Source organism: Podarcis erhardii (assembly GCF_964252035.2).
Source record: "Podarcis erhardii genome assembly, chromosome: 2".
Lineage (NCBI taxonomy): Eukaryota > Metazoa > Chordata > Lepidosauria > Squamata > Lacertidae > Podarcis > Podarcis erhardii.
In genome coordinates, this window is record NC_138498.1 from 123,434,273 (window position 1) to 123,462,029 (window position 27,757).

Genomic DNA, 27,757 nt, shown 5'->3' on the forward strand with positions numbered 1-27,757 from the left:
AAGTTGCCCTGTGCCGTAGAACATATGAGTGGGCCTCCCTGCCTCCACCTAGCCGCCAGGTAGGAGAACGAAAGCCAGAGTTGTCTGAGTGGGTGGAGCTGGAAGCAGGATGGAAGTGGGACGCACTTCCAGGATGGAAGTGGGAAGCAGGATGGAAGTGGGATGCATGCTCTGTGCTGGATTCAAAGCCGTGACTAATGCAGTGCTGATGCTCCGTGGAGTATTAATGCGGTGAAGCCCCGCTACCTATGCTCAGGTTGCATACGCAGTGGTACCTCGGGTTAAGAGCTTTATTCATTCCGGAGGTCCGTTCTTCACCTGAAACTGTTCTTAACCTGAGACACCACGCGACTTCTGTTCTCATCCTGAAGCAAAGTTCTTAACACGAGGTAATATTTCTGGGTTAGCGGCTCCTCCTGGGCTCCTGCCTTGGGGGAGGAGAGAGCGGGGCTCCGCTTGGGCTCGGCTTGCCAAGGGTTAAAAGGCACAGAGCTGGCTTTCTAGAGAGGACGGGAAGGGGAGGCGTGGGGGGGGCAAGGTCCTCCCGGGCAAAGCCCCTCCCTCGCCATTCCCGCCTGCAAGCGGAGGGGCTGCTTCCGCCTCCCCCCCTCTCTCTCTTGCCAGAGCTGCCTGGGGGTGAGGCTGGTGCAATGGGGAGAAGGGGCTGCGGGGGAGGGTGCCGGGGGGGGGTGGCCAGATCAGGCCTGGGGGGCGCCAGATGGGGGGGGCGAGGGGGTCTTGGAGGGGGGAGCCTGCAGAGAGAGCCCTGGGGTCTGGAGAAAGAGAGGAGGAGGAGGAGGAAGGGGGGGTCTTCCTCTTGGCCAGCATCGCTACTGTGTCTTTTCTCCAAGCAGAAACTGCTACATTTTTAGCAGGGCGATGAGAGCCAGATCTCTTATAATTGGATCGCTTTCCTAACGTAGCTCAGCTTTTTTCTTTCTTTAATCAGTTTGGTCGTTCATACGGATGTCAGCCTCCAGGACGTACTTTGTATACCAAACTATATAGGAAACTATATCTGGTCTAGGGAACTGTGCCCCACAAATAACCCAGAGATGCATTTTCAATAAAAGCACACATTCTGCTCATGTGAAAACACCAGGCAGGTTTGGAGTACATTGTCAGGAGCAGGGCGAGGCAAACTGAGACCCGGGGGCCGGATGCGGCCCAATCGCCTTCTAAATCCGGCCCAGGGACGGTCCAGAAATTGGTGTGTTTTCCATGAGTAGAATACAGTGGTAGCTCGGGTTAAGTACTTAATTCGTTCCAGAGGTCTGTTTTTAATCTGAAACTGTTCATCACCTGAAGCACCATTTTAGCTAATGGGGCCTCCAGCCACCGCTGTACGATTTCTGTTCTCATCCTGAAGCAAAGTTCTTAACCTGAGGTACTATTTCTGGGTTAGCGGAGTCTTTAACCTGAAGCGTATGTAACCCAAGGTACCACTGTATGTCCTTTTATTTAAAATGCATCTCTGGGTTATTTGTGGGGCATAGGAATTCGTTCATTTTTTTCTCTCTTCAAAATATAGTCCGGCCCACCACATGGTCTGAGGGATGGTGGACGACCCACAGCTGAAAAAGGTTGCTGACCCCTGGTCTATAGCTCTCCTTCTGGAGCCAGAGAGGATAGTCACTTTCCAGGGCACCATTTAAGATGTAGAGGTTTAGCCTGAATGCTGTTTGAGCCAAGCAGATGCCTGCAAAGTTTGATTTCTGATCTTTGGAACAACGGGTGAGGAGGAATCCACTGGCTTCACGGTTGGGAGGAGACCATTTGTGCTGTGCATAAAGGGCATGATGATTAGGGCCCAATCTGGCATTGAGATCCCCTCCTAAAACTACAGATGCCTTTGGGTCCAGCAAAATAAGGTCAGTGGTATAAATTTCCCTTTCAACCCACAAGTCTCTGATCTGAGATTTCTGCCTCATTGGGGTCACAGCAGCATTAATTACCAACAGGGCCTGGTGGCTGAATTGGATTAACACTGCCCTGGCTTATGACTTGAATGAGGGGAGAGGGCTTGAAATGGCACGTAGGGTAGTGGAGACTAGGACCCCCAGGCCCCCTTTCGCTCTTCCACACTTTACCCCTAGATCTGCCCCAGTTGAGAATGAATGAAATCCGTTGAGCAAGAGCTCATCTGCTGTCCATGTTTCCAGGATCATTATGACGCAATGGTGGGAGAGATAGTCTTTAAAACAAGGATCTCTGCTGGATGAGGACCACCCGGCCACATTCCAGGATAAAAGCTAGGTCACTTGATTGTCACGCAGTTGCATTGTGGGTAATTTTTGCAGGAGCAAGAGCTTCGCATTGGTTTTAGATGGTTGTAACTGCGTTTCCTTCTCTGACGAGGGAGAAGGTCCTGTACCATCATGTTCCCGCTCCTCTGTTCTAGCGAGGAGACTGGGAGAATCAGTGCAGCGTGGTCAGTAAAATGTGAATTCCAGGCAAGCAGGGCTGTCATCTCTTCAGCAGGGGAGACTTCCTTTCACTTGTCCGAGGAGAGGAGAGGGGAACTGTTTCTCCTGCGAATCAAGGTCCCTCAGCGCCAGGTGGGACTTCTGAGATGGGGAAGCACATGGGGCTCCATTTCCAGGTTGGGCTTCTTCAAGTGCTTGTCAGAGGTTTCTTTTGCTTGCAGGGCAGATTCTTTGGGGAATCAGCTACTTGGGGTTATAAAGATCCTTGTATACTATTGGTATACACGGAATATTCAGAAGAGTCACACTCTGCATCACTTCCACTATTATTAGTAAAGTACCAGGGTGATCCTGCTGGGAGTACAAGATTCCCGATGGCTTTGCTCACAAGGGTCATAGGAACATGCAAGCCCACTCACCACAACAAGGTGTTGATCCAGCGAGTGAGAAGTACATTTTTGCTAATTTAACTGGGGTTAAATACCACCTATACATCATTTTTATGTAGTTCTCCTTCAGTAAAGTACCTGCAGAAAATTTCAAATCTATAATAATAATAATAATAATAATAATAATAATAATAATAATAATTTATTAATTATACCCCACCCATCTGGCTGGGTTTCCCCACCCTCTCTTTATGGCTACCAACAGAATATTAAAATACAATAATCTATTAAACATTAAAAGCTTCCCTAAACAGGGCTGCCTTCAGATGTCTTCTGAAAGTCTGGTAGTTGTTCTTCACTTTGACATCTGGGCAGGTGCCACTAACAAGAAGGCGCTCTGCCTGGTTCCCTGTAACTTGGCTTCTCGCAGGGAGGGAACCGCCAGAAGGCCCCTGGAACTGGACCTCAGTGTCTGGGCAGAACGATGGGGGTGGAGACGCTCATCAGGTATACTGGGCCGAGGCCGTTTAGGGCTTTAAAGGTCAGCACCAACATTTTGATTTGTGCTTGGAAACGTACTGGGAGCCAGTGTAGGTCTTTCAAGACCGGTGTTAGGTGGTCTCAGTGGCCTAACTTCCAAATCTAACTTCCAAAGCCTTTCCCAGTCTGTCATTCATATATTATGTCCCACACCCTTTGCCCATTTTATCATAATGCATTTGACCTGGCCCTCTTTAGTTTCCCATTCCAAAAGCTGTTCGTTCATTTTTGACAGCAGTTTTGTACTACTTTCTACTATTTCTCTCTGAAATCTTGACACTTGATAACTAAATCCTTTCTTTTTATTATTTTTAAAAATTTCATTTAGTTGTAAATATTGTAACCAGTCTATTACATTTTCTCTTACTTCTTTAAAGTCCTTTAATTTTAATTGGTTGTCAGTTTCTGTTCACAGCTCTTTATATGTCGGCCAATTTATCCTCATATGTACTTTTTTCAAAAATATTGCTTCTAATGGGAAAAGTCACCATGCTGTTTTCTTTTCAAATAAATCTTTATATTTCCCCCCAAACTTTGAGAATTGAGATTCTTATTATGACTATGAAAACCTTCCTGAACTTTTGCCTTATGATACCATAGATAAGCATGCCTGGGGTTGCAGTCTTCAGGCTTGGGGACAAGATGGTGCCTGGTTTTTGCACCAAGTTCTATCCATAAGCCCCACTGAGTTCAATGGGATCTATTCTCAGGTCACTAGTGAGCAGACCATGCCGGCCTTACGAAGTGGGGAGAGGAGTAAACAGAGGAAATTCGAACCACTGGAAAGGTTTATAAATGGGGTTTGTGTTGGGAAGGGGCTGTCCCATTTGTGCATTTCCAGGGGCAGGAGAATCCAGTGAGAGCCAGTGTGGAGTAGTGGTTAAGAGCGGTAGATTCATAATCTGGTGAACCGGGTTCGCATCTCCGCTCCTCCACATGCACCTGCTGGGTGACCTTGGGCTAGTCACACTTCTCTGAAGTCTCTCAGCCCCACTCACCTCACAGAGTGTTTGTTGTGGGGGAGGAAGGGAAAGGAGAATGTTAGCCGCTTTGAGACTCCTTCGGGTAGTGATAAAGCGGGATATCAAATCCAAACTCTTCTTTTTCTCTCCTTCTTCTTCCCTGCAGGGCCTTTGAGGCTCCCTTTGCTTCTTCCTGTCTCCCAGGACCCTGCAGGATGAAAGAGATGGATCCTGCAAAGCTAGCGAGGATGGAAGGGGGAAGATGGACAGTTGACCTGGTCAGGTTGTCTCCTGCATCCCTCCTCACAGCCTCTGAGCGTTCCTCTCTAGGGCTCTCAGAGAGATCTGGTGAGTTCCAAGGGAGGGGAGATGGGGACATGGAGGGATGGAGCCAGAGAGGTATTGGGGCTTGCTCAGGGGGGCACCATTTTTGGGCTCCTCCACCTGCCTGCCTGCGCCTTTGTGATCTGCAGGGAATTTGAGCCAGGAATTCATCACAGCTCCCCGGCCACCACGATGTATTGGCAGCTCAAAATGTCTAATACCGGTGCCATGACCCGAATGCCCTACCAATGTCAAAAAACTTACCGCTCCGTCACACAGCAGTAGAAGCCACGACTCTTTAAAGTAACGTGATGCTGCTTTGCAGTTTGAATGCAGATGGGGCCTATGCTGTGTGTCACCCTTTTCTTTTTGGAATAATTTTTTATTTCCTTTTAAAAACAAGGAACATATGAATAATAAATGATACAAACATGTAGACCGGGTCTTCTCATGTCATTTGTATATCTCAAAACTAGCAAAATAAATTTGCAGGAATGTCTATAACATATGGTTCATCATTAATGGTCAGTGTATGAGTTCTGGGTTCATGAATTGGTTTAAACTGGAAAACAAAAACGGGAAGCAGGAGAGAACAGAGAGCATTCAACATCACATAGCTGGTTGTCTATTCAGGAGCTCTTTGTGGTTGTTGTACTTAGATTAAGATTAAGGAGAGCCAGTGTGGTGCAGTGGTTAAGAGCGGTGGACTCGTAATCTGGTGAACCGGATTCGCATGTCCGCTCCTCCACATGCAGCTGCTATCAATGTTAGTTTCTGAGGTAAAACGTTTCATTTTACACCTCTGCACCTGTCTTTCTGGATTATTCGTGGTTTTCTGGATTTTGTGGGACCCAAACCCATTTTCTGTAGTATTTATCTGTGTGGAAATTGCCCCGGGTTGTTTGACCCTTGAGAAACATAGCTTTTTTCTCCTAGAAAAGACTCCACAAGATTCTCTGTTTAGAGTTTAAACAGAACACATTTCATTACTTGATATACTAAAAGACGTTTACATTTGCTTATATCAAGTATATCTATATCTATATATATTCTTTATTGATTTATATTATTTCTACATTTATCCCATTCATTATTCAAGACAATAAGCTACACTCAAAAAACCAAAATAATTCAACATCAAATAATACTGCTACATGAGGTATGAAGAGTGAATTAAAAGTGCTTCTATATATATGGGACTTTACAGACTTTTTCTGAGGCACATAGCAGCATAAAACAGGCAGCAGGTGCTCTCACGGAAAATCTCTCTTTCACTCGACAGCTGAGAACAGACCTAACTGAAAAAACGGCCTTCTGGAGTGACAGTCACCCTTTCCATAGCAACTTGGGGGCAACATTCACATACAGAGTTGTTAGGGAAGCTGAGGTAATTTCTGTCAGGTTTGGGTTTCTGTTTTAGCCTCTGCCCGTTTTTTAAAGAGAAGACCACTGTTAAGTTGGAGTGGATTTCATGACTGTGGCAACAAAAATCCGTCCTAGAAAAGAGCCAGAATTTCTGAACCTCTGCTTCTCAAAAATACGTCTGTGAATGCTGGTCGACAAAGGCCATGACCTCTGTAGACCTTCTGTTCTTCCTCTTTCACAAATGTTCATTAGCATTGTTCCATGATTGGGGGCTCCATTTCTTCCTGAGGATCTAATTAGTTTCTGTCTTTGTTGTAGGTGGTGATGAATTGGAAATGAAGAATGGGGGAGACCATGACAAAATCCGCACAGTGGAGAAGCCATATCAAAATTGGGAGTATGGAGTGAGCTCCAGTCAGAGTTCCCGTTCCCATCAAAGAACTCACAGTGGGAAGAAAGGCTATCAGTGCTCAGAATGTGGAAAGAGCTTCAGTCAGAAGAGCAATCTCACTTCTCATCACAGAATTCATACAGGAGAGAAACCCTACCAGTGCTTGGAATGTGGAAAGAGGTTTCGTCAGAGTGGGGTTCTCACTTCCCACAAAAGAATTCATACTGGAGAGAAACCCTATCAGTGCTTGGAATGTGGAAAGAGCTTCAGTCACAGCACCCATCTCACTTCCCACCAAAGAATTCATACAGGAGAGAAACCTTATCAGTGCTTTGAATGTGGAAAGAGCTTCAGTCACAGCCACAGTCTCACTTCCCACCAAAGAATTCATACAGGGGAGAAACCCTATCAGTGCTTGGAATGTGGAAAGAGCTTCAGTCACAGCCACAATCTCACTTCTCATCAAAGAATTCATACAGGGGTGAAACCCCATCAGTGCTTGGAATGTAGAAAGAGCTTCAGTCACAGCTACAATCTCACTTCCCATCAAAGAATTCATACAGGAGAGAAACCCTATCAGTGCTTGGATTGTGGAAATAGCTTCAGTCAGAGAACCCATCTCATTTCCCATCAAATAATTCATACAGGAGAGAAATCCTATCAGTGCTTGGAATGCGGAAAGAGCTTCAGTCACAGGCAGAGTCTCACTTCCCATCAAAGAATTCATACAGGGGTGAAACCCCATCAGTGCTTTGAATGTGGGAAGAGCTTCAGTCGGAAGGACAGCCTCGCTTCCCATCAAAGAATCCATACAGGGGAGAAACCGTATCAGTGCTTGGAATGTGGAAAGAATTTTCGTCTGAGTGGGGATCTCACTTCCCATCAAAGAATTCATACAGCGGAGAAACCGTATCAGTGCTTGGAATGTGGAAAGCGCTTCAGTCACAGCAGCCATCTCACTTCCCATCACAGAATTCATACAGGGGAGAAACCCTATCAGTGCTTGGAATGTGGAAAGAGCTTCAGAAAGAGCACCCATCTCACTTCCCATGAAAGAATTCATACAGGGGAGAAACCATATCAGTGCTTGGAATGTGGGAAGAGCTTCAGAAAGAGGGCAGGTCTCAACCGCCATCAAAGAACTCATACAGTGGTACCTTAGGTTAATAACTTTATTTGTTCTGGAGGTCCATTCTTAACCTGAAACTGTTCTTAACCTGAAGCACCACTTTAGCTAACGGGGCTGGTGTTGAGAACTTGCTTGGGCTACTGCAACACATTCTATGTGGGGCTCCCTTTGAAGGTGACCTGGAAACTAAAACTAATCCAGAAAGCGGCAGCTAGATTGGTGACTGGGACTAGCTGCTGACACCACATAACACCAGTTCTGAAAGACCTACAATGGCTCCCAGTACGTTTCTGGAGAGAATTCAAAGTATTGGTGCTCACCTTTAAAGCCCTTAACAGCCTCGGCCCATTATACCTGAAGGAGTGTCTCCACCCCCATCCTTCTGTCTGCACACTGAGGTCCAACTCCCAGGGTCTTCTGCTGGCTCCCTCACTGCGGGAAGTGAAGTTACAGGGCCTTCTCGGTAGTTTCACCCGCCCTGTGGAATGCCCTCCTACCAGATGTCAAAGAAATAAACAACTATCTGACTTTGAGAAGACAATCTCAAGGGAGCCCTGTTTAGGGAAGATTTTAATATATGATGAATTATTGTATTTTAATATTTTGCTGGAAGCCACCAAGAGTGGTTGGAGAAACCCAGCCAGATGGATGGGGTATAACTCAATTATTCTTATTGTTTTAAGGACTTTCCCATGCAATATGGGAATCCACATCCATCTGAAGTTCAGGAGCAGTTGGACAGGAGCAGTTGGACAGATTCTGGGGATCTACTTTTGTGGCCATCTGGGAGAAAAAAGGGGAACTGGGTTTTATCATGAAGAGTCGGAACAGTGTATCCATAACTTGCCCAGGATGCAAAGGGAGAGGTGAGTGCTTTGCTGTGGTTCCAGGACAAATCTCAGACAATTGAACAACTACAGTCCCCCACACGTGCACACAGAGAACAAGACAAAATGCTGGCCGTGTAGAATGGGAGGAGGTCTTCCAGGAATGCCTCCAGACTCTCAATATTTTGTGGGACTGAATCACATCCCAGAATATTAGACTAGGGACTCGGCTACATTACTCAAAAAACAGTGTTTTGAATGCATTATAAACAAGCAGCATGGTTTTAAAAAGCCGTGGTGGGGTGGCAAAGGGTAAAAAGCAGCAAGCATCTGACACCAGTGTTGAGTGTTCCTGCTTCCATGTTCCATCCCACCCTCAACTTTGGGAAAGTCCAAAAAGGAAAGAATGAAAAGCCCATGGCAGAGGCACAACTCCGTCTTAACACCTAACCAGCCATACCTGTGGGATTTTGTAGATGCTTGACACAGGTGACTTATGTCTAGAAATATCAGCTTCAGCATCTTCAAGAACAGCCAACAGGTTATTCCTCTTCCCACAGTCATAGTTTGGAATGTCTGCGTGCCCAGTAGAGAGCAGGTCTAGCAGGGCATCAGAAGTCCTCCTTCCTTTAGAATAATGATGATGTTGGGTAAGAGCCTGGGGTCCTGATTGATTTCACGAATGGCAGCCAGGAAGGACAGGACATTCCAGAATTTCCCACGATAGCCACTGGGATGAAAAAGTGCCCTACATTGAATGAAAACGTTTCTAATTCATTCTGCATCTAAACTCTCAGCTGTTTCCAGCACAGAAAATAAAACGAGTCCACCCTGAGATGCTTAAATACCTTCCATTAGTGGCCTGTGGGAGAGAGGAAAGGCCCATCAGCCTCACTGAAGGTGGACTGACACCATAGTGAAACTGACCACAACTTTCACCATCATGAACATTTCATGAGATTGCGTTTCAGCTGTGTTTACGGTCAGCTGCATTATTTATCCTCTTGTAGGTTTGGATTTTTAAATGCCACTTTGCAAAATCATAACATTCTCAATTGCAGCATACTCATGTTCAGTCAGGACTTCAGCATCAGCTGCTGCTACACCTTCAACTGAGAAGCACCTAAGTTCATGGTCCTGGCATATGGGGGCAACTGGAACCTATGAAATCAGAGTGTGCCTCCAGACAGTCAATATTTTGCAGGAAGTATTCAAGCAGTTGGTCCCTTACCTTTCCCGCCCCGACCTGGCCACAGTGATCCATGCGACGGCCACCTCCAGGCTTGACTACAGTAATTTGTTCTACGTGGGGCTGCCCTTGAAGCTGTTCCAGAAACTCCAGCGGCTGCAGAATGCTGCAGTGAGGCTCCTCACCGGGTCTCTTGCATGGGAGCATATTCACCCAGTGCTTTTCCAGCTGCACTGGCTCCCGGTGGAGTACTGGGTCGGATTTAAGGTGCTGGTTTTGACCTTTAAAGCCCTTCACAGCCTAGGACCGTCGTACCTATGGGACCGCCTCTCCAGGTAGGCCCCACGGAGGACCTTAAGGTCCATAAATAGCAACACCCTAGAGGTCCCGGTCTCTAAGGAGGTTAGATTAGGCTCAACCAGAGCCAGGGCCTTTTCAACACTGGCTCCGGCCTGGTGGAACGCTCTATGTCATGAGACCAGGGCCCTGCAGGATCTGATTTCTTTCCGCAGGGCGTGTAAGACAGAGTTCTTCCGCCTGGCCTTTGGCTTGGAGTCAATTTGAATCCCTCCCCCTCTTTCTTTTTCCTTTCTCCTCCTGTGATAAGGCTGCATTTTAAGGTTTTAAGGTTTTAATGTTGTATTTTTATCTTGTTTTTAAGTTGTATTCATTCAACTTGTTTTTATTATTGCTTGTTAGCTGCCAAAAAAGTTGGAAAACATCTTCATGTATGCGACAACGGCCGCGAGAGTTCTGGTAGCACAAGGATGGAAGACTGAAGAAATCCCAACTAAAGAATTATGGCAAGAAAAATTGATGGATTGTGCAGAACTGGTAAAATTGACATATAAGCTATGGGACAAGGACAACTGTGACTTTAAGGATGAATGGGAACCTTTCACAAAGTATTTGAAGACGCACCAAAGCAAACTGGACTCTTTGGCAGGTTTTGAATAAACATCCACAATTTTTATTTTATTTTTACTGATAATAATGAGCTAAACAGTTGGAGGATCTATACAACTCTGTAACATGCAGAAAATAGCATTATTGGAGAAACCAAAGACTGGAACTGAGGGAAGTTGGGTGGGGTGGGGTGGGGGGATGGGTTTTGTGGGGGGAGGAAAAATGGGGGCGGAATAAGGATATGTTTTTGGAAAATATGTTTTCTTATAACTTTGAATAAATTGTTTTTTTAAACAAAAATTGATTCCCTCCCCCTCTTTCTTTTCCCTTTCTCCTCCTGTGACGAGGCTGAATTTTAAGGTTTTAAGGTTTTAATGTTGTATTTTTATCTTGTTTTTAAGTTGTATTCATTCAACTTGTTTTTATAATTGCTTGTTAGCTGCCCTGAGCCCGGCCTTGCTGGGGAGGGTGGGGTATAAATAAATTTATTATTATTATTATTAAAGAGCACCACATAATCAAGTAAATCAGGATGAATGCTGAATCAGCAGGGTTTCTGGAGAAGCCTTGAATCAGGTGGAGAGCATTTTTTTTTTTTTTTGGTTGACTGATTCATTGACTGAATCAGAAGCAGAATGTCACCTCACTTCCCTCTCAAAAATGGGGTCCATTTTAATGGACCCAAAGGAGAACTTTGGGCAAATCCCTTGAGTTTTCATGAGAAGTAAAGGGAAGGGGAAGTGGGAAGAGTGATGTGTCAGGCGTGGAGAGTTCTCCTCTCCCTTTGGTAACATCACAGATAAGAAGTCCTTTTATTATAGCATCATGTTGCAAGCAGAAATACACAGCTCTCCGCAAGGGGGGCAGTTGGCTGCTCTAAATCCTCCTTCCGACTTCCGTAGCATTTTAAGTGCCAATGGGAAGTTCCTCCCTCCCACTGACTTCTTTGCTCTCTGATATGTTCAGACCTCCGAGTCTGTGGTGAGGGGGGTTCCACACTCTCAAGTGACATCTCAACTAGCTGCCCCCTACTTTCGGGTTCCCTTGTCATTATCTCGTACCTGGGCAATTCCTCCCTTAGCTGTTCAGCTCCTGTCTCTCTCTCTGCTTCTGAACATGCTGTGGACTGTCAGACTTGCATTCGACCAAGCAACTCTTCCAGTTGAGTCTTTGATGAGGCTCCAAGCACGTTACCCCATTACGCAGAGTATCCACCACGTAGGGAAGGAGCCGAGATAGTATGTGCTACATTGCAAAGAGCGTTTTATTTCTAACTACGAAGACAGAAAAGAAATATACATGCTCTCTCTGTGAAAGCAGAGAGCAACTGAACAGCAAAGGAAGAGGAAACCAGTAAACATCACCTCCGTCTCCCATCTTCCGTGAGACTTCCAACAGTATGGAATCTCTGGGATGCAAAACAGAGTCTTGTGACTCCAAGCACTGCACAGTGGCAACAAGTAGAAACTGACATGGACAAGATGGGGGTGACTTTTCTCCTCCATCTCTCCATCGGAGGGAAGCTGGTCTGCCATAGAATGCATTCCCCAGTCCTCGTCTTTAGACTATTCCCTGACATGTTGCGATCATTTGGGTTGCCCTTTTTAAAATTTTGATGCCGTCAATCATGGTATCCTCCTGACTTAGAACTGACTTAGTGAGATGGATGTCCGAGGCACCATATTACAGTGGTTCTGTTCATATCTTCAATGTCACGTCCAGAAAATAGCACTCAATGACTGCTCCTCACCCCCACCATTTGTGCTATGGGGTGCTGGAAGGTACTGTTCTCTCCCCAGCGCTATATAAGATCTATATGCTATTTAAAATCTATATGAAGTCATGGGGTGCGGTCATGAGGAGTTTTGGAGTAAGGGGCCACCAGTATGCCGATAACACACAGCTCTAGGGACATGGGTGGCACTGTGACCTACTGAGCTTCTTGGGCTTGCTGGTTGGACGGTTGGAGTTTTGAATCCATGTGACGGTGGCAATCTCCCATTGCTCTGTCTAAGCGCCTGCCAACCTAGCAGTTTGATGTTGTTTTTTAATTTTTTTATTTGATTAAAATAAATAAAGAAATATACAACAAAAAGCAATACAAGATTCAAATGCCAAACTTACGCTGAATCTCCTGACTTCCCCCCATCCTTTCTATGGGTCCTAGTGGTAATATTTACACCTGCAAATCAAAACTGTCCAAATTTTGTCTTTCCAAATTGTCCATACTTTCCATTAATTTACAAGTGTGCTTATTTTTTTAAAAATGATATTTATTGAAGTTTCCATTTATACACATAAGCACATACCAACATACAAGCATACACAAACAAAAAAAGAAAAAACAGGTATAATTACAATCCCTTTCTTTCTTAAACCTTATTTCCCCGACCTCCTCACACCTCCCCCTTCTGCATTATAATTTCATTATATCCGCTCAACAAGTTCTTATCTTATTTCTTAACCTTAACTAAATAAATTAATTAAATCATGCTGTTATTTTCCTTTTCTTCTTTCTTTCCTTCCTCAATTTATTTTTAAATCCTTATGTCTATTTAATTTTTAAAAACCCAATTTTAACTTAATCTTAAACCTTTTTCTAAAGTCGACCCAAATTTCCCTTCCGCGATTTTCCCACCTTCCATAAAAATTACAAAAAATAAACATATAGACAAGATCTAAACATATTTTATTTTAACGCCCTTTGGATTCCCAAATCCCCCCTCCCTTTCCCGGTTTTGATCCCCAAACCAATGTCCATCAGTACATCTATTTTCAGCCTGGATCCCAAACACCTGAGGCTTTTAACCCTCTCGCAGTCTCTGCCGGTCTTTTTGACAGTCCTTTATTTTCAACACCAACTCTCGAAGAAGCCCTGTCCCAATAATGTCCATTTTTCTTCCAAACAGGCCTCTGTATTTAGAAGTGGAGCTCAAATTTTGTTTCTTAAATCTCTTAAATCTATATGACCCGAAAGCTCCAATTTCCATCTTAAACAAATTTATGTTACCAGGCCTCTGGTCTAGCTTGATCTTCCGCAACATTGTGGCTTCACCTTCAATTTCCAGCAAGTCCTCATGTGTCTCTTGGGATTTATCAAACTTCATTTCCTCAGCTGCAGCTGCTTCTATTCCAACTTCAAGGGCTTTTGGTTCAGAAACAAAAAAATGTATCAAGTCTCTTCCTGTTCCCATAAGATTGTTTACTGTATCATTCAATACTGTTGCCCTTGTTGTCAAGATATCACTCTGGTCCTGGAGCTTTCCCAGGAGATAGAAAGTCCTATTCAGCTCAGCGAGTATTTTTCCACTTACAGCCATTTCTTGCAATATCTCAAAAGTCCCCTCTAGGGGGACTCTGTTTACTTAGTGTCTTTCCAGTTTCAATCCAATAGACCAAATGTAACTTATTTTCCTTTACTCCCGACAATTTGTATCCAAAAAAGAAAATCTAGCCAGCAGAGTCACCAAAAACAACGTTTCCTTTTATTTCCCAGCTTTGACAGCTAGTTTGACAGCTGTCAAAGTCCGTATCTTTTCAGCAGGCTCTCTCACAGATCACTCCCGGGTCCCGGGGGGGGGGGGGTTGCACTTTAGCTTAAGCTGATTCTTATCCTCCAGCAAAATCAATTGTACTGTCCAATCGCGAAAATATTAATTTTCCTTCCAAAAAGGCAAAGATGTTTCTCCCAACTTTAGTTATCTGGTCCTTGCTTTAGAGTATCTGCAAGGTGGGGGGGCGGACTTCCTTTTTACACCTCCCCCGATCGTACCGAATTTAAAGAAAGAATTTCCCTTTTAAGTCCAATTTCCGTATTACTCACGGGTTGTTGCTTTTAGTCCGAATGTTTAAAGGAAAAAGTCAGTGCTCTCCGTCCATGGCATGCGGCTTTGCTCAGCAGGGGAAGCAGAGGACTCTCAGCACCGCGCCTCTCCCCGTCCCCCGTTCCGTAGCCTTTAAAAAGGCTCCTTTGCGGGTCGGGGGGCGCTAATGGTGCCCGCCGAGTCACCACATCCACAGGCATCCACACCTGTGGTTTTTAAGGGTCCCTGCGTCGTCGGCGCGGCAGAACCCGATCCCTACTGAGCCGATTCCCTCCGGAGATCGGACGGAATCCGCCATTAGATGTTGGCGCTAAGCCGGAAGTCTCAATTTACAAGTGTGCTTAAAATCCTGCTAATGTTTTAACCTGCTTACAATGGTCTTGCTTTCTGAGCTTCCCAGTTATTTTTGCCATTTCAGCATAGTCCATCAACTTGGTTTGCCATTCTTCTCTGGTCAGGGTTGTTTCTTCCTTCCATCTCTGGGCTAGTAGCATCAGTGCGGCTGTTGTTGCATACATAAACAATTTTTCTGGTCCTTTGGTATGTCGGTACCTATAATTCCTAATAAGAAGGCTTCTAGTTTTTTTAAAACAAAAGTTTTTTAAAAACATTTTTTCCAATTCATTATATATCATCTCGCATAAATTTTTATTTACTTTATAGCCAAGTGGAGGGAGAATGTGGGAATTTTCCAATGTTATCCTGAGGACAGTGAAGAGACTGAGGATAAACAACAGCTAAGGCCCACACCCACTAATGAAGGTTCTGAATCTGAATCTGAAACTGAATTGGATGATTCAGAGGATTTGAAGAGTGCTACGGCCTCTATGCAACCCTCTGAAGGCTCTGATCGAGATTTGGAGGAACCACTGTTCACTATAGGCCACTTTTCTCCTAAGAAAGAAGAGGAGAGTGTTGAAGACTAATTCGCAGGTCTGAAACAGCCACGAAAGGTAGACCTCCAAAGAGATTTGCTGATTTCAGCATAGTCCATCAACTTGGTTTGCCATTCTTCTCTGGTCAGGGGTCTTCCTTCCATCTCTGGGCTCGTAGCATCCGTGCAGCTGTTGTCGCATACATAAACAATCTTTTCTGGTCCTTTGGTATCTCAGTAACTGTAATTCCTAATAAGAAGGCTTCTGGTTTTTTAAACAATAGTTATTTTAAACATTTTTTCTAATTCATTATATATCATCTCCCAGAAAATTTTAAGTTACTTTACACATCCACCACATATGAGAAAAGGTACCTTCTTTTTCTTTACATTTCCAGCAGGTATTTGAACTCGTTCTATTTGGAGCCAAATACCACCAGTACATCATTTTCATATAATTTTATGTCAGTGAACAAGGTTCCATAAATTTCAAATCTGTTTTCCATAACCTCTCCCAATCTGCCATTTGTATATTGTGTCCCAAGTCCCAAACTCTGGCTTCCATCAAGGTGTCCCATCGCGCCAGAAGCGGTTTAGTCATGTTGGCCACATGACCTGGAAAGTTGTCTGTGGATAAACACCCGATCCATCATCCTGATAGTGAGATGAGTGCCACTCCCCATAGTCGCATTTGACGAGGATGAACCATCCAGGGGTCTTTACACCTTTAGATTAACACACAGCTCTCCTTCTCCATAACAGGAGAATCTGTGAAGGCTTGTGACCAGTGTCTGGATGCAGCAGTGGACTCAATAAGGTCCAATAAACTGTGTTCAAATCCTGGAAAGTCTACTTACCTTTAATGGTCAGGCGGCGTTGCACCCAACCAAGTCCACGCCCGCAATTTGGTGCCCTGCTGGGGAGGGTTGCAGCCTGCCTGCGGATTGACCAATTGTGCCAGGCTTTGGTGCAGGCATTCCGAAGGGGGTGGGCCCAACCAGCCACTAGGCATTGCTTGGCCCCGCTCCCTGGAGGGATAACTAGGGGCCTGCCCAGGCCTCCTCCCCAGTTTGTCGTTGGATCTCCCACCCTCCGCCCCCTTTTTCATATGTCTTATTTTCATACTAAGACTTTCCTATGAACACTGTCAGCAGCCATATTTGGGGCCTGGTGTCGGACCTCCGCATGACCGAGCTACTCCTCCTCGGACATTCTCCGTCATCTCCTCCGACGGTGATTAACGACCTAAGCCTTTGATGAGGCTCCAGGCACATTCCCATTCCGCAGAGTATACAAACATCCACAGAAGGATGAGAAATATATGAGCTACATTGCTACGTTTTATTTCTAACTAAGCAGGACAGAGAAGAATACACTTCTGCTCTCTGTGAAGGCAGAGAACCATCTGGAACAAAGAAACAGGAAACCAGTAATAAAAAATCTGTCTCCCATCTCCCGTGATATTTCCAACAGTCTGGAATGTAAACGGAGTCTTGTGACTCCAAAATCTGCACAGTGGCATAAACAGAAATCTAACAACTGGCAGGAATTTTTCCATTTGGCAACTTGGCCCTGGCCATTTGATTTTTGCCTTCCTCATAGCATTCCTCACAACTTTGTGAGGTTAGGCATTGGGTAAGCCTTAGTCTTGGCTGGAGGGGAGGTTACAGCCTCTGTCTGCCCTTTTTTGGTTAAGGGTATCCTGTCAAAGGGATCTGTGAGGAGTTGCTTCTGTCTGGATGCCCAGCAGGGGGCTAGGGCCATAGCACTCCTCCAACAGGGGCCACTTGGTGGTTACCCCTCCTTGATGTAGGTCATGGGGGCCCGGTGTGGATTACCCTTAGATGCACCCCTAGCAGATGGACTGGGGTGGAATAAGTGGTTATACGCAATGCCGATGCCAAACCATTCACATCTGTAATCAATAGAGTTGTGGCTCATTTGGACCCAATATTATGCTGTTGTCTTGTCTGGTTTTTCATCACTTAGGGAGTGACAGGAACACAGGAGCTTGGAACACAGTTTGTAGGCTCTTTGGATGATTCCCACTTCTAAAGGAGCAAGTGCATAGTTTGGGGGTACTCTTGGATACACCTTTGTCACTAGAGACCCACGTGTCCTCTATGGCTGTTTGTGACCACTGGAGTAATGGAAAACTTGGAGCTGGACTACTGCAATGCACCCTTTCTGGGGCTGCCCTTGGGTCTGGTGCAGAATCTCTAGTTGATGCCAAATGATGTAGCCAAATTATCCTTGCGAGATTTTGGTCAAGAACATCTGGCACCACCCCCCCCCCCATTTGAAGGACTATCCATATAAACCTATTTTTTGCTTCCTGCAACTTCCATTCCTGATCCACCAGAGGACCTCTTCTCTTATTCCATGACTACTAAGCTTACTCAGGAGGCACCTTGTGGAACGCTTTTTTGGAAATCCAAGTGTTGGTTTGTCTGTTTCTTTATTAAATTTGTACACCACCCTTCACCCGATGATTTCAAAACAAGAAACCTACAAAAAAATCTGCTGAATTGTCTCTGTCTTTACGTGCCATTTCAGTTCCCTTGTTCACCTCTCAAATTCATCAGAATAGCCCTATCCTGTCTTTGCATCATGGGGGGGGGGGGGCGGATTCTGCCAGAGCTCACGTAGAATAGTTCAGGTAACTTCTAACTCTTAATCTTGGTACTTTTCACCAATCTTTGGCATTTTGGCATTTGCATCTCACAGTTTTGAGGCAGATCTTGGAGTTTTCGCAAACATGTTTTTCTTCAGCCCTGCAGTTGCAGGTGGAGCTGCATAAAGTGTTTAGGAACTTGCAGAGGTGGTACTTCTTCTCTGTATAATTATCAAAATGATAGTATGTGTGGTTTTTTTGCTTCCAAAGATACATTTGAGTCCACTAAACGTGATGTTATGGATCTGAGGCAGAAAGGTCTGGCAGATATATGCCTCCTGAGCCACCCAAAACTTGGGGGGGGGGGCTGAGATTTAGGACAGATTATAATTGTACCAGAATGAGGTTGGCTTGACTTCTCTGCACTTCAGATGTGACCCCTCTGTAGGGCTCCGTTAGTAAGAAGAAAGTTACTGCATCTTGCAAGGACCACAACAAAAGACTTGTAATTCTTTGTAAGGGAGGTGCTCGTTCCTGGGAGGAAAAAGATGGTCCTCATTCTACTGCTTCTACTGCCTTATGGGGACTGTGGGAAACTGAAGACAAAATGCCTCTTGTCTTTGGAAAGGGATGAGATAGATTCACCTAATTATTTCAGGCCAGGAGACCACCTCATCAGTGGGGTCATCTCTGCCACAAACACTATGTTTCATCCTCATATCTTTAGCCAATGTCCTTCCACCAGCTTTTATTGGTAAGACCTTTTGTGGGGATGGAGTTCCTGGTGTTCCACTTGCTACCATTTCCATGAGATCCAACTCATCTCCAGTTACTTTCTGGGGCCTTTCTCATTATCTGGTACCTGCCTTTAAGAACATAAGAAGATCCCTATGACAGATAAATTTGGGGGTGATGAGGCTCTCAGCGGCTACCAGTCACAATGGCTATGTTCTCCATTCACTGTCACAGGCACTATGCCTCTGGGTACCAGTAACTGAGAATCTCAAGTAGGGGAAGAGTTCTTGTGCTTCTCAGTTTTGCATGTGCATCTGGTTGGCTGCCTTGAGAATGCTGGAACAGACGAGCCTTTGGGCTGATTCTATGATGGTAGGAGAAGGTGTATTTTTGCCTTAGGTTTAATATACATGGAGGGGAAGTCTACTTTCTCAAAGCGGAATTTTGATAGTGCTTTCTGGATCTTTTAATCACTATCTTAGATTGCGAAGAAGAAGAAGAAGAAGAAGAAGAAGAAGAAGAAGAAGAAGAAGAATGTTATACCCCACCCATCTGGCTGGGTTTTCCCAGCCACTCTGGGCAGCTTCCAACAAAATATTAAAATACAGTGGTCTGTTAAACATTAAAAGCTTCCCTAAACATGGCTGCCTGCTTCTAAAAGTCTGGAAGTTGTTCTTCTCTTTTACATCTGGTGGGAGGGTGTTCCAAAGGGCGGGTGCCACTACCGAGAAGGCCCTCTGCCTTGTTCCCTGTAACTTGGCTTCTTGCAATGAGGGAACCGCCAGAAGCCCCTCAGTGCTGGACCTCAGTGTCCGGGCTGAACAAAGGGGGTGGAGATGCTCTTTCAGAGGCTATTTAGGGCTTTAAACATCAGCACCAACACTTTGAACTGAGCTTGGAAACGTAGAATCATAGAATCATAGAGTTGGAAGAGACCACAAGGGCCATCGAGTCCAACCCCCTGCCAAGCGGGAAACACCATCAGAGCACTCCTGACATAATAATAATAATAATAATAATAATAATAATAATAATAATAATAATAATAATAATTTATTATTTATACCCCGCCCATCTGGCTGAGTTTCCCCAGCCACTCTGGGCGGCTCCCAATCAGTATTAAAAACAATACAGCATTACATATTAAAATACAGCATTACATATGGTTGTCAAGCCTCTGCTTCAAGACCTCCAAAGAAGGAGACTCCACCACACTCCTGGGCAGCAAATTCCACTGTCGAACAGCTCTTACTGTCAGGAAGTTCTTCCTAATGTTTAGGTGGAATCATCTTTCTTGTAGTTTGGAACCATTGCTCCGTGTCCGCTTCTCTGGAGCAGCAGAAAACAACCTTTCTCCCTCCTCTATGTGACATTTGAACTATGTGACTCTATTTGAACATGGCTATCATATCACCCCTTAACCTCCTCTTCTCCAGGCTAAACATGCCCAGCTCCCTTAGCCGTTCCTCATAAGGCATCGTACTGGGAGACAATGTAGATCAAAGTGGTCTCGGCAGCCACTCCCAGTCACCAGTCTAGCTGCTGCATTCTCGATTAGTTGTAGTTTACTGGTCACCTTCAAAGGTAGCCCCACATAGAGCGCATTGCAGTAATCCAAGCGAGAGATAACTAAAGCATGCACCACTTTGGCGAGACAGTCTGCGGGTGGGTAGGGTCTCAGCTTGCGTACCAGATGGAGCTGGTAGACAGCTGCCCTGGACACAGAATTGACCTGCACCTCCATGGACAGCTGTGAGTCCAAAATGTCTCCTAGGGTGTGCACCTGGTCCTTCAGGGGCACAGTTACCCCATTGAGGACCAAGGAGTCCTCCACACCTGCCTGCCTCCTGTCCCCCCAAAACACTACTTCTGTCTTGTCAGGATTCAGCCTCAATCTGTTAGCCGCCATCCATCCTCCAACTGCCTCCAGACACTCACACAGGACCTTCACTGCCTTCACTGGTTCTGATTTGAAAGAGAGATAGAGCTGAATGTTAGAGGTAGAACAGAAATATCACTTGGACAGTGTTGGCATGTATATAATTTCTCCCCCCAGGAAAGGACCCACAAAGTACTGGCAGCTCCTCTCCTTCTTGTATGCCATTCAAGAGATCAACCAGAATCAAAAGCTGTTACCCAACATCACCCTGGGCTACAGCATCCATGAGAACTTTTTTGATGGAAGGGTGACCTATGATGCTTTGCTAGACATGCTGTCCATTGGGCAGCTGCACTTTCCAAACTACAGCTGTGGTAAACAGACTAACTTACTGGCTGCTCTCGAAGGGTCCGACTCTCAAAACTCCATCCAGATTTCAAACGTGTTGGGCATCTATAAAATCCCACAGGTAGGAATGGAGAGAGATATAGTAGCATTATGATATTGGCAGGCATATTTTCAACTACCCTCCTGTTGATCCCTAGCATCAAATTTGCCTTCTTTACGGCTGCCACAACCTTCAAGGAAATCACTGTTCCCACCAAAGGGTCCTTGCAATAGACCTTCCTCCTTCCTAAGACCTTCCCAATCTCATGTTGGGCTTAGAAATATTTAGGCTTTATCTGAAATCAAACAAGATACAAATCTTCCTTCTCTTCCCAGGTCACTTATGCTTTTGTCTCTCATGTTCTGAATGATAAGAGGCATTTCCCTTTTTTCTACCGGATGGTCCCCAAAGAAGAAGCCCTGTACCCAGGGATTGTCAAGGTGCTCCAGCACTTCCGATGGACCTTGATTGGCCTCCTTGCACCAGACACCGACAATGGAGAGAGGTTCCTGAAGAGCTTGACACCCGTGCTCATCAAGAGCGGTGTCTGTGTTGTCATCTCACAAAGCATCCCAGGACCGAATACAAATGGAGTATACATTCCTCGTCTTCCATTCCGCAAGTGGAGGCAAGTGCGTGTATTTGTTTACTATGGGGAAATGACGTTTTTCTTAAATGGACTACTCATTATACAACAGTTTTTTGACATAGGGATGAAATCCATTGTTGGGAAAATCTTCATCACAACAGTTTTGTGGGATGTCGCCCTGGAGCTGATGTATAATGACATATCTTTCCAACACATCCATGGTATATTTTCCTTCTTCACTGAGACAAGTAAAGGGGCAAAATACGGTGATTTTCTACCCTTTTTCTTTGGTATTAAGAAGTTTTGGGAGGATGCTTTTAATTGTTCCTATTCAAAGCATGCATTCTCAGTGAAAGGCCGGACAAGATGCAGAGAGAGAGAAAAACTGGAGAGGCTTCCCCAAGATGATCTGGACAGAATCCTCTCTCTAGACAGCTACAGGATCTACAACACTCTGCAAGCCGTGGCTCGTGCCTTAAATGCTGCATATTCATCTAGATCTAAGCAGAGGGGAACTGAGAGAATGGGACTTCAAAGGCTACAGCCATGGCAGGTATTTTCTTTCCCTTCATAGACATCTCAACTGAGCATGACAATTGATTGTAGTGTTGCAGATATTGAATATTGTGCAGTTTGAAATGATTAGAAGCATAAGAACTGGAAGCATTCATTTCCTTTTGGAAATGAATTATTGTCCAGGCGCATAGAAATATTATTCACTCTTTACTCGCAGAACTCTTTATAACAGAATGAGAACATCATTCTGTCCAACACTGGCTTGGGATATCTCTCTCTCTCTCTCTCTCTCTCTCTCTCTCTCTCTCTCTCTCTCTCTCCCCCTCCCTCCCTCCCTCCCTCCCTCCCTCTCCCTCTCCCTCTCCCTCTCCCTCTCCCTCTCCCTCTCCCTCTCTCCTGCCTTTCAGCCTCCAGGCTGTTTGCTTTACCATCTGGACAGCTTACTTTACATATTGACCCTGCTGAGTTTTGGAGCCAAAGACTAAAAGGCAACTCCCTTCAAAAAGGAGATATTGCAGTCCAATACCTTCGTCACATGATCTAAGGTTACAACACTCACGTTAGCTAGCAGAGAACAACAACCAGTTAGTTAATCTTAATCTCAGCAAGAGCCTGGAGCCCTTCAGAAAAAAAAAATACTATGGAAAAAAGCCAAAGTTTGCAAAACACATTAGCCATTTTCCATTTTAAACCTTCCTTAATACATATACATTTTTCATTTCTGTTTGCTATTCTTATTCTTGCCTCATTGCACAGCCCCCCAAGCAACTGCTCCCATCATGTGCCCAATTCTCCTTTCCCCGCAAGTTGGAATTATTTTTGGCAGGGGAGATGACATTGATCAGGCTGTCTCTAGTCTCTATTCCTTTGACACCCGCTTGACTCTGCTCTGGCTCTCTGCTCCCTCCACCAAGCTCCTGCCTTTCTCTGCTGAAGCCCATATTAGAGATTTCATTCAGTTTGCCTTGAAAGGAAAAACAAACCTAATTTCTGAAACAATCCAAGGGGGCAGCATCCTTCAGAAACACGCTTACTAGGAGAAAATCACACAGAAATGCTGAAGAATTGTGATGAGTTTCTATTATTATTTTAAAAATGGTTCAGAAATGTGGAGAACTGAATTTAAGATTGGGGTTTATGTGAGAGAGAAAAGAGTATGAACCAAAAGTGACAAGATCCCTCCATGACTATTTGAGTTTGCCACCAGCTCTAAGCAAAGGGGAAGTGGATTGTCAGTATGCTTCCATTATTATTATTATTATTATTATTATTATTATTATTATTATTAGATAATTTTAATTAAATTTTCAATATAACAATTCCAAATAAACATTTTACAAATATCCAGTGACTTCCCTTCTTCTCTTTCCTTGGTCCATTGGTACATCTTATACACCCCTGCATATTTTACTATAACCATTCAAATCAGTTTTCTACTTTTACATCCATCAAACATTATTTACGGGGTTCAATTTGTCTTAATGCTGCCACCATTTTCAGCTGTATACAGTTATTTCCCATATATTCAATAAATGCTTTCCACTCTTCTTTCAATGTATGTTCTTCTTGCTCTCTTATTCTGCATGTTAAATCTGCACGTTCTCCATATTCTGTCCACTTAAGTTGCCAATCCTCTTTAGCTGGGACCTCGCTGACTTTCCATTTCTGGGCTAGCAAAACAGGCGCCTCTGCTTCCCTTTATTCTAAATGCTCTCATCTTTGCTTCTGTTCCAGCTCCACCCTTTCCTAGGAAGCACCCAGTTCTACAATTCTTCCATGGACAGAGTGTATTTGGATGAGAACGGGGAGCTGGCAGCCGACTTGGACATTGTGAACTGGGTGGTGTTCCCCAATAAATCCGTCCTCAGAGTGAAGTTTGGGAGTATCGACAGACAGGGATCCCCAGACCTGAAGTGCTCCATCGACCAGGAGGCCATTGTGTGGCCCAAGTGGCTCAATCAGGTGACGGGGAGTGGGAATCATGCCTGTCATTTTGCTGTCTTTTCTATGAGCTCTAATAAGTGCTCCCTGTTCTGTGGGCTGCTGCCCTCAGTTGCCTGTCAACTCCAGCACTGGGCTGTTGTTCCAGATAGTTCCTACAGCTCCTCTGCTCAGCTGGGGGCCAAAGGAGGCTTCTTGCTAAACTGTGTGTATGGGGAAAGGGGGGGTTCCTTGCTTTTCGGTTGTTACATGAATTTCTATCAGTAGTGAATAGCTCATGGCCCATATACAGAACTTTATTTAATGGAGGTCCTTTGTTTTTTCCTGAATTTAATCATGAATAATTCATGTAATGGACAGTGATGGGAAATGCTGAGTTTCAGCAGATGACAACATACTATGCCTCAAAGAACAATTCTCATGGACGCTCTTCGTCTTTGTGCCTAGACCCTTCCTACTTCCAGGTGTGTGGAAAGCTGTCGCCCTGGATCCGTCAAGGTGATTCAGGAAGGGAAGCCTCTTTGCTGTTATGAATGTCTTCCCTGTGCAGAAGGGACCATCTCCGCTCAGGAAGGTGGGTGACTCCAAGGGGAAGGCTGGCCTTGGGGAAGAGAGAAGGGTTCAGTCAGGAATCTCTCAAAACCAATTCTCCCTCGGCCTGAAGCGAGATGAACACTGCACCCCATGGTTGCCTTTGATTAGACTTAACTGTCCCGGGGTCTTTAAGGAGAGAGATTGTTATGGACCTAGGGTGGATATTAGACTTCTGCACAGACCCCTGATCCTCCTTTTGGCCCTGGTATAGGGGGCTCCAAGCAGCCCAACCTGCCAGAGGCCAAGCTGGGGATCTCTAGCCCTGGAATCCATTCCAAATTTCTTTGGGGTAGAGCTAATTAAATACCTGTAGTGCTCTGTGGCTGTCTCAGACTGACTTGGTCGACAACTGAATCTCTCCCAAGACGCTGGATATTGCTCAGGGCTTGGCTGAATCCAGAGTAGTAGACATTACTCTCTCTCTCTCTCTTGCAGATGCAGACCATTGCCAAAAATGCCCAGAAAATCAGCATCCAAACAAGGACCGAGATCAATGTGTGTTCAAGCATATCACCTTCCTAGCCTATGAAGAATCTCTGGGGGTTGTCCTACTTTCCCTTGCCCTACTGGGGTCCTTAGCCACAAGCTTTCTTTTAGGAATCTTTATTAAATACAACGAAACTCCCATAGTCAAAGCCAACAACCTGGACCTCTCCTACATCCTCCTCGTCTCCCTTCTGCTTTCCTTTTTGTCCTCCTTCCTCTTCATTGGGAGGCCAAGGGGAGGGACCTGCCTTCTCCGACAAACAGCCTTCAGCACCATCTTCTCTGTTGCTGTTTCTTCTGTGTTGGCAAAAACCATCACTGTGGTTCTGGCCTTCCTGGCCACTAAGCCAGGGAACAGGGTGAGGAGATGGCTGGGGAAGGGTTTGGCCAACTCCATTGTCATTTCCTGTTCCTGTGTCCAAGTTGTCATCTGCATGATCTGGCTGGGGATCTCGCCACCATTCCCAGACTCTGACATGCACTCCCAGCCTGGGGAGATCATCCTGCGATGCAACGAAGGGTCTGTGGCCATGTTCTATGGTGCCCTTGGCTACATGGGCTTCCTGGCGGCCATCTGCTTCACGGTGGCTTTCCTAGCCAGGAAGCTGCCTGGGGCCTTCAATGAAGCCAAGCTGATCACCTTCAGCATGCTGGTCTTCTGCAGTGTTTGGGTGTCCTTTGTTCCCACCTACCTGAGCACCAAAGGGAAATACATGGTAGCCGTTCAGGTATTCTCCATCTTGGCCTCCAGTGCTGGGCTCCTGGGCTGCATCTTCATTCCCAAATGCTACATTATTTTGCTGAGACCTGATCTGAACGCGAAGGAGCACCTGACAGCAAAAGCTAAAGATAGCATCTGATTCTTAAAATATTATTTTTCAAGAAGATAGAGAAGTGATGTTCTTGAAAAATAATGTTTCAATTTAAAAAACCATTACCCTCATTTGATCATGTAGAACCAACCAACTTAATGGAAGTAGTTATGAAATTTGTATTTGGCTGAAAAATTGTTAATACTTTGGAAGATATAGATCACATAGATCACAGGGAATTCACATTACCAACATTTTGTAATTAGTCGTGGAACAGAACAAGGATGTCCACTGTCACTCCTGTTATTTCTCCAAGTGAATCTCCAGCCCCCGGCTCTCTCACTTCCTCATTCATCATCACCTCCTCTGCAGGTGCTGCTAAGTACCATCTGTCTTTGAGCTCTTTGCTCTCCTACTTTCAAGGCTCGCCGGGTTCTGGAAGATGGTGGGTCTAGAATGGTTTCTAATGACGTGTCAGCCAGGTGTTGCTCTGGCTCTCCCATGATTTCCCAACTTTCCCCCTCATCTGCCTCTGAACTGTGACTTCCCTCAAACCCCTGTTGTAAATCTATACTGTCTTCTTCCTCTTCCTCCTCCCTGGGAGGGTCAGGATGGAGAGGTGGTCTCCCCCATTCCGCCCTGGCCCTTGGTCATCTTGGTCACTCTCCACCCCATACCTGCCAACTCATCAATATCTTCCTTAATTTACGGTGCCCAGAACTGGACACAGTATTCCAGGTGTGGTCTGACCAAGGCAGAATAGAGTGGGACTATTACTTCCCTTGATCTGGACACTATACTTCTGTTGAAGCAGACTAAGATTTCAACATTATTTTTATTAGAGTTAAAATTTGTTATCTTTCCCCCCTATTTGTATAATTAAAAAAAACACACCTTTCGATGCTGTATTTTAAAATGTTGTGAGCCATGCAGGGACCTTATACTGAGGGCTGGTAATCAATATTATTATTTAATATATACAAATGTTGCTGCATCACACTGTTGACTCATGTTAAGCTTCTGGTGTAATAAGCCAGTTGTCCTATATTTAGGCCTCTGCTTATTCTCTTCAGCCTCAGCAAAGGTGTTGCTAACATTGTACGCCTTCAGACCATATACACAGGGACCTAGGTCCACATTTGGCCAGAATCTTACCTGCTCAACTGTCATCCCCCCCACCTCCCCCTGTTTCATTTCACTTCCTGAGAAGAATCCTCGAATGTTTCCACTGAATGCAGTAAGAAGTAAGAAGGGAGCGTATTATGGAGGGCGGAGCTCCAGGCGAACATTTCCACCGTGGTGGGAATGTTTTGGCGGTTTTTTTATTAAAAATTTGATGATTTACAAAAGTGTGCCTCTCTCGTATTTTTTTTCCCCATGTAACATTTTTACAAATCAGTTTCATTTGTTGAGACATTAGGAAGAAAAGGGGGAGAGGGGTGGAGGGGGGAAGATGATTGGGGGTGTGGTTGGGTGGCGATGTTTCTGTTTTACTTACTATATGTGGGGTTTGGTGTCAGCGTTGCTTGTGCAGGTTCTCTGCTGTTCACTTGTGTTCCTTTGGTGGGGAGAGAGGTTGGGGTTGGCCTAGGGTGTGGTTGTTCATTTGTGGTTGGCTGTGGTGGTCTTTGTTTTCATGGGTGAGTGGGGTGGGTGTTTTGGATCAGGTTAGCCATATTGATTTGTATGCTGTTGGTGGGTTTTTGTCATTGTCTTGTTGGGCTGTGTGTGTGATACAGGGAAGCCATACAGGGGTGAAGGTGTCTTCTTCTATTTGTCCCCATGTCAGTTTCAGTTTATTGGTTAATTTTCCCAGTAGGGCTGTTTCCCATACTATTTGGTACCATTGGCCCATGCTTATTCCTGACAGGTCTCTCCAGTGGTGGGAATATTGTGGGAAAGCGAATGACAATGAAACAGAGGAGGAGGAGGAGGAGGAGGAGGAGGAGGAGGAGGAGGGAGAGGAGGAAAGGAAAGGGTGAAGGCTTGTTGCTTGGGGAGTGGGGTAGATAAAAGAGTGAAAGACAAGGCAGTTCTGGGCAGCCTGGGCAACTGCT

At 45.1% G+C, this 27,757-nt stretch overlaps 3 protein-coding genes and 1 pseudogene across 5 annotated transcripts in view; 3 read left to right on the top strand and 1 right to left on the bottom strand.

The window, feature by feature from the left end:
- LOC309336979 (uncharacterized protein) overlaps positions 1–8,992 on the top strand; it is a 115,437-nt gene extending 106,445 nt beyond the window's left edge. The window contains exons 2-3 of one of the 2 annotated variants that reach the window (XM_081853554.1): positions 4,540–4,665; positions 6,325–8,992. In XM_081853554.1, the coding sequence (XP_081709680.1) occupies positions 4,542–4,665; positions 6,325–7,559 (1,359 nt within the window). In that variant the 5' untranslated portion in view covers positions 4,540–4,541 and the 3' untranslated portion in view covers positions 7,560–8,992. Of the gene's footprint in view, positions 1–4,525; positions 4,666–6,324 lie in introns of those variants that run through there. The other variant, XM_081853553.1, reaches the window with a different exon arrangement.
- Positions 1–21,085, bottom strand: part of LOC309337323 (vomeronasal type-2 receptor 26-like) — a 31,998-nt pseudogene extending 10,913 nt beyond the window's left edge. The window contains exon 1 of the transcript XR_014161661.1: positions 20,902–21,085. The product of XR_014161661.1 is annotated as a vomeronasal type-2 receptor 26-like (transcript). The remainder of the gene's footprint in view (positions 1–20,901) is intronic.
- Positions 557–26,883, top strand: LOC309336684 (vomeronasal type-2 receptor 26-like). Its single transcript, XM_081852849.1, has 5 exons — positions 557–636; positions 21,098–21,904; positions 23,602–23,829; positions 24,256–24,382; positions 24,838–26,883. Exons 2-5 carry the CDS (start codon positions 21,161–21,163, stop codon positions 25,746–25,748), a joined length of 2,010 nt encoding a protein of 669 aa, XP_081708975.1. The 5' UTR covers positions 557–636; positions 21,098–21,160; the 3' UTR covers positions 25,749–26,883.
- LOC309336959 (uncharacterized protein) overlaps positions 1,883–27,757 on the top strand; it is a 35,527-nt gene continuing 9,652 nt past the window's right edge. Inside the window, exon 1 of the mRNA XM_081853500.1 lies at positions 1,883–2,558. The gene's annotated coding sequence lies outside the window, so the exon portion shown is untranslated. The remainder of the gene's footprint in view (positions 2,559–27,757) is intronic.

Bases quoted from the DNA above. Each gene is read 5' to 3' on its own strand.
- LOC309336684 (XM_081852849.1), top strand. From the start codon at position 21,161: ATGGTCCCCAAAGAAGAAGCCCTGTACCCAGGGATTGTCAAGGTGCTC. The intron at 23,830-24,255 runs GTGACGGGGAGT...CTTTGTGCCTAG, and splicing joins GGCCCAAGTGGCTCAATCAG to ACCCTTCCTACTTCCAGGTG. The intron at 24,383-24,837 runs GTGGGTGACTCC...TCTCTCTTGCAG, and splicing joins GACCATCTCCGCTCAGGAAG to ATGCAGACCATTGCCAAAAA.